This window comes from Glossina fuscipes, unplaced genomic scaffold (assembly GCF_014805625.2).
Source record: "Glossina fuscipes isolate IAEA_lab_2018 unplaced genomic scaffold, Yale_Gfus_2 27, whole genome shotgun sequence".
Taxonomy (NCBI): Eukaryota; Metazoa; Arthropoda; class Insecta; order Diptera; family Glossinidae; genus Glossina; species Glossina fuscipes.
The window spans coordinates 4,367,610-4,380,130 of record NW_023998422.1 but is presented as its reverse complement, the minus strand read 5'-3'; the positions used below and the strand labels follow the sequence as shown (position 1 = coordinate 4,380,130).

At 35.8% G+C, this 12,521-nt stretch overlaps 1 protein-coding gene across 1 annotated transcript; it reads left to right on the top strand.

The window, feature by feature from the left end:
- Nucleotides 1–3,211: 3,211 nt before the first annotated feature.
- Nucleotides 3,212–11,024, top strand: LOC119635804 (MAP/microtubule affinity-regulating kinase 3). The gene is made up of 6 exons (XM_038030810.1): nt 3,212–3,541; nt 8,578–8,839; nt 8,904–9,003; nt 9,069–9,251; nt 9,315–9,801; nt 9,885–11,024. Exons 1-6 carry the CDS (start codon nt 3,485–3,487, stop codon nt 11,022–11,024), a joined length of 2,229 nt encoding a protein of 742 aa, XP_037886738.1. The 5' UTR covers nt 3,212–3,484.
- The last annotated feature ends 1,497 nt before the right edge of the window (nt 11,025–12,521 follow it).

Genomic DNA, 12,521 nt, shown 5'->3' with positions numbered 1-12,521 from the left:
ATGTATGAACATATGAATATATGTATAATGTATGAACATATGAATGTATTAATATATGCATATATGAATATAAGTATGCATGAATGCTAATATATGTATATATGAATATGTGAATCTATGAACTTATGAATATAATATTATATGAATATAGCAACATATGAATATATTAATATACAAATATGTGAATAGAAGAATACATCTACCCACATATATGAGTATATGAATATGGGTTTATGAATATATATACAGAGGATTATATGAATGAATGAATACAGGGTGATATGAATGTATGAATATAAGATCGTAAAGGCGTATATATATACATAATTATATGAATATTTAAATACATTAAGATATGATTATCTAATTATACGAATAGATAAATATATGAATATATGATTTTGAATGTATGTATACATGAACAAATGATTATAGGGGCATATCATATCGTATGAATACGCGAATATATTCATATGTGAATTTGTAAATGTATAAATATATGAAATTGTGGGTTAATTCACTTGTATGCACGAATATTTAAATTTTGATCTTCTGAATTTGTATATTTCTTGCACGACCGACCTCATATTGGCACCATCCAGAGATTTCATAGACTAAATATATTGTATACTCTGATAAAGCAAGTTAGACAATAAATTTCACACTTCTATTCACACTTGAGGATTACAGCAAGGGGAAATTATTGAGGATCGCACAAGAGTAGATAATTGAAAGCTGTACGCATGCTTGTTTTGCAAGACATCTTAAATTATTTGAAGCAATATTTAGAAAAATCTTTAAGAAAATACTTAAACACAAAAGAAACTTTTATGGATATGATATTCATGAATCTTGGGTAGCCACCATGTCAGCAATGATAAGCTCTTCTGTTCTTCTTAGTTAGAAGACTATCATTTGTCCGATTGGACTCATTTTTCCTGTAAGCTCTTTAATTATTTTGGTGATTTTTTGTCAGTATTGTAAATTGTTGTAACTTTCAAGCCAAAGCAGTCGTTATTTAAAAAACATTCCCTCCACCAAAGTTTCTAGAATTTTTTGGAAGTCCTCCCATGCAACTGGTTGTACGCAAGATAAACTTCTATATGGCAAATTTTGTAGTATATAAGTTTATTTTTAGGAAACCATAAATTAATTCGAGTTTAGGGCTCCCTGCCATACAAGGACTCCTATGAAAAGTAAGCCTTCAAATGGAAGCAATATAAAATTTTTGATATTCTATCACGAACATAACTGAAGAAATGTGGTAAGTTAAGTAGTGTAGGTTACCTGAATGAGAGGACAAAGCACCCTTTCATATGAGGGCTCCTATGTAAAGCAAGCCTGTAAATGGAAATATGAATACAAATGAAGAACTATGTTGGTCTAAGTGTGTACGGTATCTAGTGTTGGCCATGCCCAGCCATAATATTTCTACTTATTTTTTTTTTTATTGTTTATTAGACACGGTCAGTAGCATTGTCTTCTGAAGCAGACAACAAAGCATTTCTAAATACAAAAACGTAAAAATGCTATACACGTCTTTAAGACGAATTCCAGATACCTGTCACATAATGTAAGGATATAAAAATCACGCTGGTTTCCTTATTGTAAGCTTATTGTAAGCTTACGTCAATTTTGCAGAAGATTTACGGGAAATTCTAAACCAAGAGCGCATGTGACATCTTCGAATTTTTTATACCCTACACCACACGTGGTACTTGTATCATCTATGCATTTTAGTTTGTGCGGATGTATGAAATACGTATAAGGATTTGAATAGTTCCACCTTTTACTATAATAATCGATTTTAAGTCACTTTCCGAATCGATCCGAACTTATTTATTTGTCTGTCCGTCTTTGTTGCTTATCTTCGTGTTACAGCCCGCAATTTTTGAGATATTTTAATGAAATCTGATACACCAACGTGTTTTGGCCCAAGGACGAACGCTACCAAAAATTGTTCCGATCGAATGAGTTTTTCAAGCACCTACCATATAACGCTTTATTTTGAAAAGTCGTTCAATGAATAAACAGTACTACGCTCGCGCCCCACTGTTTTTTACTTGTTTAATGTTAAATTTTAATATACTGCAACAGATTTATGCTTCTAGGCTTTTCAAGTACAACAAATTATTCGAAGATGTAAACGTTTTGCAAATGTTAAGTGGAGTGTGAAACAAAGAAATTTTATTGAAAAGAACGGAAAGCATTTATGTGGAATTTTGCAAATACTTTATTTAAAAAACTGACATTGACATTTTTTTCTTGGAATTTTTTCTTTTTTTATATCTTTGATCATTACCAAATTTAATTATAAATACATCATTGCACCCTACATTACTCGTGGTATCAGGATACATTAGGTTTGTGCGAACGTATGCAATAACCAGAAGGACCTGAGCTAGATCTACCTCTCATTATCCCAGAATCACTTTTTCATCCAAGCTTATCTATCGGTCTTATTTTCCTGTGCTCAACATAGAGCTCGTACGATTTGATATATTTTGAAGTAGCTTGGGAGAACGACATGTCTTGCCCCAAGAACGTTATTGAAAACAGTTTGAATCGCATCACTTTCCGACCACTGCTCACATAAAAGCTTATTTTGAAAAGTCATTGCATGGAATGGTGTGGAGTATTTAAAGTTCGGTACCATGGTCCAGTGTAGTCTTTTTACTTGTTTCACTTTATCTCTTATTAATTGATCGCATTCTCTGATTCTGTGTAAGATTTTAATTTTTAAATTTGCTACGGATTTACTACTTGATGAATGAGAGATGATAATAAACGATAGAAGTAATTAAATAAAATGTCGCAAATTTTCCAGGAAAACAAAATCAAAATTATAAGTCATCGCGAAGCACATAATGAATGCATGCAACGTAAATTCTTAACAATGGGGGAAAAAAATGCCGACTACTTAATAAAATGTATAAACGAATAATATTAGCATTAATATGCATATTTAAACATGTATAAAATGTTCATTTAAAGAAAGAAAAAATTCAATTTTTATTTTCCCGAAACACATAAACACGAAACTACAATTAATAAGAATTTTTTTTTTTTTTTTCATTTTTCTTAAAAAGGTTTGCATTTGTGTTTTATATGTGCATTACATTATAATCACAAAACAACAACCGAACTATTTGTGTTTATAGCAAATACAGGCGAGAGAAGCAAAAAAAAAAAAAAAAAAATAATAAAACAAAAAAAACTTTAACAAATTTTCTCATTTGAAACAAAAAGATATGAATATAAATATGTATGTACATATGTATGTATGAATGCATAAATTGATACGCGCGCGTCTATGCAAAATAAAATAAACACAAGTGTGGTGATGAACTAAAAAAGAGACTAATAAATAAATAAAAATTGCGTTAAATAGAATAAATACATAATTTTAAGAATTTATTAATAATATCGCATAAACGATGTTTATTAGTTGATACAGCAACAGTTGGTAGCAATCTAAACAAAAATGTCGAAAAAGCCACGCGGCAATATACATAAAGTACGTGAATTTGATTTGGAAAAGGTGAGTTCAATTATAGTAAACGAATTGTTTTCAGAATCAAAAATTCAAATTTCACTCGTCTATGTGCAACGGTAAACATTTTTACGCTCCATCGCAATTGCATTTGAAAATATCTCAAAAGCATCACCAGTTCTTCCACATTTGCTCCCCTGCTTATGAATCGTAAAATAGTTTTGTATAAACATAAGTTTTTGTTTATAGAGGCGCCACTTTTCCATTCCTTTTCAACTCGATATAAAAAGTCCTACAAATAAATAATTGCAAAAATTATGAATATCATAAATATTACGAGTGTTATGACTTCTCTATTCGTATTGATATCGTTTTTATGAACTTGCATTGAATAGCACTTCGGTAGGTAAAGGTTGCTTTCTAAGCATTACCTGCAATATGCTTCTTCTTCTTCTTCATTTTCTTTCCCTCCTTCTGCCTTTAAAATGATTAGGGAATGTGTTGGTAGTGTTTCACAAAGAAGCCATCACTCTCTAAACACTTACGGATCTGAAACGTGTATTTAAAAGAGTGGGGATATTTATCGCTAATAGGGAAATGGGAATGTTAATGGATGCCCTCTGACCAATGTCGATAATTATTTACTCATCTATCAATACGGGCGCCGAGGTACCTGGAAGCATCTTTTTTCTATGATCAGGCACTCAGGGGATGCCCCCTTTACGTGCTGGCACGGGGTTATACGGAAAGTGGGATGGAGAAAGGGAGTAGTGTTTGTAAACTATCGAGTTGTAAATGTAGACAAAAGGTACGCCAGGAAATACCACTGCTGGTAGGTTATTCCAAAGGCAGCAGAACGAATAACAAACGGCCAGCCGTGGTAGTCTGTTATGCGGCATACAAGTAACTGTAAGACGAGTGGGTGACAACGCTGGGAAAGACTTGTGATTATGTTGAAGGAATTAACTACTGAACATAACTCTTTTATCTCCGTAGACCACCAGATGTAACAGCGCTTAAGCACAACACAGACCACATCACACCGACGCTCAAATGTGTGAAGAGATCCGGGCGCATTTTGGTCCCCCAGAGCAACTGATCCTTTCGCTGTATGTGGTAGAAGGCCGCTCATATATGTGAATTATACTCTAATTTTGATCCGTTATAGGCGGTGTCAATGGTACGAATATCGTCTGCAATGAAGTATTTTTTTCATCGCTTTAAAAACTCTTTACTGCGTCTCTCGCCACTTCGAACACATGTCCTGTCCCTCGAATATCGTATTGCATTCTCATGATCAGAACATCAAAGCTCACCGATTCTTCTACATTGACGCAACCAAAAGAGAGGGGCTGTTCATCACTTTTCCTGTGCGTTAAGAAACAGCTTTGGGCTTTGTTGGTGTTAAAACTAAAAAAAACTATGTTCTCGTGTGTTTTTTACAAAATTGTTTATTTTGCTATATAAAATAATTGCTTATTCAATACTTTCGTTCAACAATATATTTCATAAAGCATTGCTGTATATAATTTGAGTCTATGCAGACAATCGCAGTGATATTGTTGAAGGGTCACAACCGAACTGAAATGCTATATAGTGAATGTGCTGAGTTCATTGTACTTGTACAGTACTCTCTGCGTAAGCACACTATAGATCCTTAGTAATCCTATTCGGTGCGTCCAACCCTATTGCCACCTTCAAAGTCCTTGAAAGGACAGCACATGGTGCGACTAGACCAGGCAAGCATAATTCCCCGGCCGTTGGGTCATATCGGGAAGGTGCTTAGTTCATTGTACTTGTACAGTACTCTCTGTGTAAACACACTATAGATCCTTAGTAATCCTATTTGGTGCGTCCAACCCTCTTGCCACCTTCAAAGTCCTTAAAAGGACAGCACATAATGCGACTAGACCAGGCATGCATAATTCCCCGGCTGTTGGGTCATATCGAGAAGGTGCTTAGTTCATTGTACTTGTACAGTACTCTCTGTGTAAACACACTATAGATCCTTGGTAATTCCCCGAGCCCGTGGGTCGCATCCGGCCCCTACGTTTAAACTTTCACATAATTCAATTTGCTCGCACACAGCAATGCTGTATCTGCCTTCACAACCGGCTCTAATCATAGTTATAAAATAGGACATCGTCCATCGTTCGTTTAAAAATCACTAGATTAACCGAACGAAAGATGTTAAAAGATTACAGCCGCGCTGCTTATACACAAAGCTGCATACATAAAAGATTAGATAGACATCGGAGACGTAGTAAAGTATACGTTCATATGTAAATCTTGGGCCTATTGTTCTTGTTTTGAATTACAAACCAAAAAACTCCGTTAGGTAAATCGTCTAGAATCTCAACTTGATCTAAGAAACAAATGAATTTTATATAAGAGTATCCTACGAACCGTTCGAACCTGTGGTACACGACTGTGGCAAAGACTCATAATATCAATCCTCTAGACTCAATCAATGGGATTCTTGTCCTATTGATAATGTTCCGTCTCTTGCTAGCTCTGTTCAGGTAAAACTATTCACGATATGATGGATTTTCCTTTGTATATTAAAAATTCAATTCAACGCTTCTCTCCAAAATGTCTTGTCAAACTAACTAATCACTATCTCTTCGAGATGAATACGACGAGAAAAGAAGATTAACAAGTAAGAAAATTATATTCGACCGCGATCGAGTCTTTTCTACCCATCATCGCTTAATGCTGATTGATAATATGTACATCTTGTGTGATCTTTGAAGCTGCAAAGCATGAAGTTTCAATATTTTATATGATTGAGAAAACAGAGATGGTCCCCGGTAATGTCGTACCGTGTTCGTGTCGTTTGACCGATTTGTCTTAATTTCAATACCAAACGGACTGCAAGAACTTCCAATTTTTGGGACAAATTTTAAACTGATATTTGCATTTTTACGATCAGTAGAAGCTTTACAACAGACGGACGGATAGACTTGTTTAAATCGGCTTCGAATTTAATGCTGATGGAGAATATATGCACTTTATGCAGTGTGCGAGACTCCCTCCTGGCTGCTGCAAAGCTTTTGACAATATACATACATACGCATATATGTATATAAAAAGGCACTTAGAAATTAACCGACTTTTGTTGCTTATCTGTATTGTTATGCACATTGTTATGTTCTTCCCGTATGAGAGACAATAACCTTTGTTATTTTCCCGGCCTTATTGTCTTCTTGAGTAGATTGTAAATTTTAAATTTATAATGACAAGGAAAAAAGCAAAGTATTACTAAAATTATTTATATTAGTTTGGGGAAAAAGAAATCCATTATTTTCATATGAACTTCAGGACTTTATTTAACATGCTTCGGATTGTCCGATTTGGGTCAAATATGCACCGTTTTGTTGTACGATTTGTTGCCATTTTAAAGGTAACTTCAAAATGCCTCTCTCATAGAACTCCTGGTCTCTATTTGCAAAAAACTCTAGTAGTCGATTTTCACAATCCTCCCTAGATTCCAATTTTTTATCATTAAAGAAATTTTGCAATGCAAGATGGCTTGGTGCCAAGTCCGGACTGTATGGCGGATGCATTAAAACTTCCCAACTAAGCTCCCGAAGTTTCTGGCGAGTCACTGTAGATGTGTGTGGCCTAGCGTTGTCCTGGTGGAAAACGACACCTTTCCTGTTGGCCAATTCTGACCGTTTCTGGTCAATCGCTATCTTCAAACGGTCCAGTTGTTGACAGTAGAGATCAGAATTTAGCGTTTGGCCATATGGAAGCAACTCAAAATAAATAATCCCCTTCCAGTCCCACCAAATGCATAGCAAAACCTTCCTGGCCGTTTGAGGTGCTTCACAGCTCTTTGACCACGATCGTTTTCGCACAGGGTAATCGTGTGTGATCCATTTCTCATCTCCAGTCACCATCCGTTTAAGAAATGGGTCTATCTCATTCCGTTTGGCCAAGGCTTCGCAGGTGGAAATTCGATCCATCATGTTTTTTTCTGTTAATTGGTGTGGCACCCAAACATCAAGCTTCTTTTTGAATCCAGCTTTGTGTAAATGGTTTAAAACTGTTTCATGGTCGATTTTTAGCTCCTGGGCGATGTTACGACTGCTAACATGCCGGTCCACTTCGATCATTTCTCCGATTTTATCGACATTTTCGACGACCGGCCTACTTGTGCGAGGTGCATCTTTAACATCAAAAATTCCTGAACGGAATCTACGAAACCAAAATTGCACATAATTGGCTGTTACAGTATCGGAACCATAAACACCATTCACAATTTTAGCCGCCTGGCTTGCATTTTCGCTTTGTCAAAGAAAAACTGTAAAATGTGCCGAATTTTCTCTTTGTTCACTTCCATTTTTAACACGCTGTAACTCACAACTGCATGCACCAAACAAAAAACAGCATAAGAATTTTTTTTACTGCGAAATGTCACCTTTCCAACGAGCATAAATCTGAAATTGTTTGATCGATACTTTGCGAGAAATCTATCAGTGCAGCCATCTACCGAAAAAATAATGGATTTCTTTTTCCCCAAACTAATATTTGCCCTCATGTTAACATGTTCAATCCGCACAATTGTTCACAGGAAATAACCAGAACACCCCATGTATATAAGGTCAACTAGACAAAATATTCGTCTACACATGACATATGAAATACAGCGCAAATCGAACTCCACTCTTCCACATATAAACATCGTACCCTAACGCAAAAACTTACAGTTAAACAAGGAATGTCAAAAATTTTGAATCAAGCATAGTATAACATTAGTACTTTCGAATGCTGATTTCAAAACCTTCATATACGCAAGGTCGTTAAACCCATACATTACATTTGTGTTAAACGAGTGTAACAACTATTAGCCTTCAGCTTACGGCAATTCGGCGGGCGGGGAGCATCGAAAATATATTTTTGCCTTTCTCTTCATTATTTTTCCGACTTTTTGGGAAAGTTCACATCGAACTAATGGAAAAGTTGAGCGTGAGCTTATAGTTTAACTATGAATCGTTAATTTCAAAACATTGCCATCTTTAAGAAGTGGAGAACAAAACCCATTTGGACCCATTTAAAAAATAGTTTTCATTTTATTACAGATTCATTTGGTAGACGAATTCGATATATTGCAAATTGTCGGAGAAGGATGGTTTGGAAAAATTCTTTTGGTAGAACATCGAGCTTCTCATACGGAAATGGTTTTAAAAGCTGTTCCTAAGCCTTATGTATCACTTAGAGATTTTTATCGCGAATTCCATTACGGTTTACATTTGGGTATACATCGAAACATAGTGACCACATACGATGTGGCATTTGAAACGGCTGGCTTCTACGTATTCACACAGGAATATGCACCGCTTGGTATTGTCTGGGAAATCCAAAATGTATGAATATTAAATTAAAATGATTTTTTGAATGATTGCAGGAGATCTGACATCGAATGTCACCGATACTGGGGTGGGTGAAGTATACAGTAAACGTGTGGCTAAGCAGATAGCAGCCGCCCTAGATTATATACATTCAAAGTAGATTGGAGTAATTCCTAGTTGGGGAATTGATTTAAAAAAAATTTATGAATATTTCTTTCCAGAGACATAGTTCATCGGGATGTTAAGTTGGATAATATTCTTATATATCGTTCAGATTTTTCGCGTGTGAAATTATGCGATTTCGGTGAATCTTACCAGAGCGGTACTATAGTGGAGAGACGTAACGAGTGGTTGCCGTATAGTCCGCCCGAAGTATTAGACATAAAAGCAGAAGAAACCTATAAGTAAAAGAAACATGGAACTCGGAATCGCCTGCTCACTTCTCTTATCTTTTCGTTTTTCTTTAGAGCCGATCCCAGTCATGATGTATGGCAATTCGGAATAGTGCTATTTGTTTGCTTAACGGGTTGCTTACCTTGGCAGAAAGCAGCCTCAGATGATCCCCGTTATGTCCGCTATTTATTATGGCAAAGTAGTATGATGTTGGCGCTGCGTCGTACGCCAAAACTTTTTAAACTTTTAACCTCACGTGCTCAGCGTATGTTTAAGCGTTTTTTAGAGCCGAGAGCTGATCGCAGGCCGAAGAGTTTGGCGGATCTTAGCAAATATATGGATGATCGTTGGTTGGCGAAGACCGCTGAAAAAGAAATGGCCGAATACGAAACCGACGAATTGTGTCCGTCGATGTATTCCTTTCACAGCAGTCCGGACGAGAAAAATCGTTTGCTGTTTAACTTGGCCGATTGCGGCATTGAAACCAATGTGGATCGTATGAGTAAAAAGAATCGCATAAAGGAGTGGATTGAATCTTCCGTGATAAACGAGGAAGAAGAAGTAAAATGATTAAATTAGATTCAAATTTAATATTTTGTTTTCCTCTTTTTTTTTAACAACAATTTTTTTTGAACAATTTTTAGGAAGAATTCGATGAAAATAATTCGGCGTCCTCGCCCTCATCTTCAGTTTCTCGAGAACCGGTCCGCGGTCATATTTCTTCGCTGCGCCCTTCTACGATGGAAAAGCCTAAAGAAATTAAGACTACCCTTAAAGATGCCTCACAGAAACATTTTGATCCACGCACTGGTGTTCTGCAACAAGGGCCTAGTGAAATGGGTGTAACACAGCGCCCCAAGTCAACCAGTCCCTATTCCGTAGCTAGCAGTAATTTATCCACTATGAACAATCACGACAGCTTGGCTGGCAGTTTATTAACCTTGGGATCACGACCCGACTTGCTGGCCAGCAATCTGGACATGTATAATTCCAATAACAACGATTTGCAACGTTCAGGTGAGCTTAACCAATTCCCTTATGACAACGATTATCAAGCAGCTCGGCTTAGCAACAATAGTTTAGTATTAACAACAGCACTCGAGGAGCCCGTATATGCTAATTTCGAACGCTTTATACCTAATAAAAACTCAATAGGAGTGGGCACTTCCGCTGGAACAGCACCAAAGCAAAAAAGCATATTGCATCGTTCGAAATCAGATTCGGTGAGAACAGCTCTTTTCTCAAGCACGCCTGCTCTCGATCACTTTAGCACTGCAGAGACTAACAACAATAACGTTAATATAGCACAACAAAATTTTCAAACGCTCTCTGACAATAAATCTGTAACCTTCACGGGTATAGCTAATTCGTTTCAGGGCATAGTTCCTTCTCTAATTACGCCTCTAAGCAGTCAGCAGCAAAGCAATAACGCTTTCAGTGTTCATCAATCTACTCAAACTAATATGCAACAGCAGCAATATTTTAATCGTTCCTTTAATGATTCACAAGTCAAAGACAGTGCCTATGGTTCCTTCGAATATAACGATGCCTCATCATCAACGTCCACCCTACCAATAAATAGCAATTCAACGCGAATGCCGATCGTCCAAAATAACGTTCCATCGAATGGAATTCGACTCCCTATGGTATCGACACAAAGCTTTCAACACCAACAACGTGGCTTACAAGATAGCAGATCACCGACGAATAGCAGTATGAAGGATACTGCATACGATCGAATTAATAACAATAGCGTTAATAATAGCGTGAGAAGACGAAGATGAATAAGAAGTATTTTTAAAAAAATCCTAAACTATCACAACATTTTTATGTTATTATTTCATACTGTTCCAAGTTATTGAGAATAAAAAGAATTTAATACGTTTTACAAAAAAAGAAAAAAAAACTTTTGTTCCTATTATCTATGTAACATTATTTCCATATAATTATTTCGTTGATTTAAATAAGTTGTTTTTACAACAAAATTCTTCTACAGAAAGGATTCACAAAACCCAGGAATTTGGTGGAATTTTTATACAAATTACTGAGAACATATACGCTATTTTCTCTAAAGCGCGATTAGATTATGCTACTATTATTTAAGATATGTATATATATATAAGATAACTAAACAAATTCACATTTTGAAATGCTGCCAACAGAGAGTTGTAAGCGAATTACATTATGAACTTGTAATGCCTGTTCCTATAAAACCTATAAAAGACGAATCTATCTCAACAGAAAACGGCAAGATGTCATTATCCAATTAGATCTATCCCAATAAACAATATTTAATTCAAGTAAATGTGTATTCACTAATCAATCAAATGCAGTCTTTAATAGTTGGTGTATAAACGAGGAGATTTATTAGGACTTGAATGGAAAGTGGCATAGTTGTTGTAGGATGGCTTCCCGCCCAGAAAATTGCATTTGTAGTGGTCATGTAGGGGGACCAGCTACACCAATTTATAATCGTCGACGCTTGCACACGAAAGTGCCAACAAATACGCCCTCAAGTAGTAGTGTAACGGGCTCGTGTTTCAGGTAATTTTAATTTTCATTTAAAACGTTTTTATGATAATATTTTTGTAACTTGACCTGTTTTTTAAGGACACAAATACTTTAATATCCTGTGGTGCCGGCGATGGTATTATAAAAGTTTGGGATTTAAGGCGTAACTATACAAATATAATATATAATTATAATAAATATTATCGAACGCATTAGCAAAGTTTGGCAACCCTAAATTGTATGAGCAAGAGGAAGAATTGTCAAAAGTGTAACCAACTGTGCATAAAAGTGCAGTCAGTTATCAAAAATGAAAAAAACAATTTTTTTTAAATTTTGGAATAATCTTTAATTAAATAAAGTCACATATTTATTTCAATATGGATTTGTTTTTTATTATTCCCTCGATTTCTGCGGCGTTTGGAGTTTTTGGGCCGTTTGGGTGGCGTGTTTGAATTATTTCCTCTACGGCGCCTTAGCCTCTCAATTTTGTGGAGTAAATCATACTTCTTTAGCTCTATCGGGGCTCCCCGTTTTTTCCTTCTTCGCCTGTTTCTTTTTCGTTTTGGCGGCCTGGCGCCGCAAATCATACTCGGCTTGGCGGGCATCCCGCCGCAAAGTCTTTCTTAGGTATTTTTAAAAAAAAAAGAAAAAATTTACTTACTTCTTTCTTCCTTGGCTGACATTTTCTTTTTAAATGAAATTTCTGATAAAAGGAACAAACTGAGTACAAATGAATCGGAGTAAAAGAGACAAAAACGAACAAGCGATGA

Excerpts from the sequence above, each read along its gene's own strand:
- LOC119635804 (XM_038030810.1), top strand. The coding sequence starts at position 3,485 with ATGTCGAAAAAGCCACGCGGCAATATACATAAAGTACGTGAATTTGAT. Across the intron at positions 8,840-8,903 it reads ACAGGAATATGCACCGCTTG|GAGATCTGACATCGAATGTC; the intron begins GTATTGTCTGGG and ends GAATGATTGCAG. Across the intron at positions 9,252-9,314 it reads AAAGCAGAAGAAACCTATAA|AGCCGATCCCAGTCATGATG; the intron begins GTAAAAGAAACA and ends GTTTTTCTTTAG.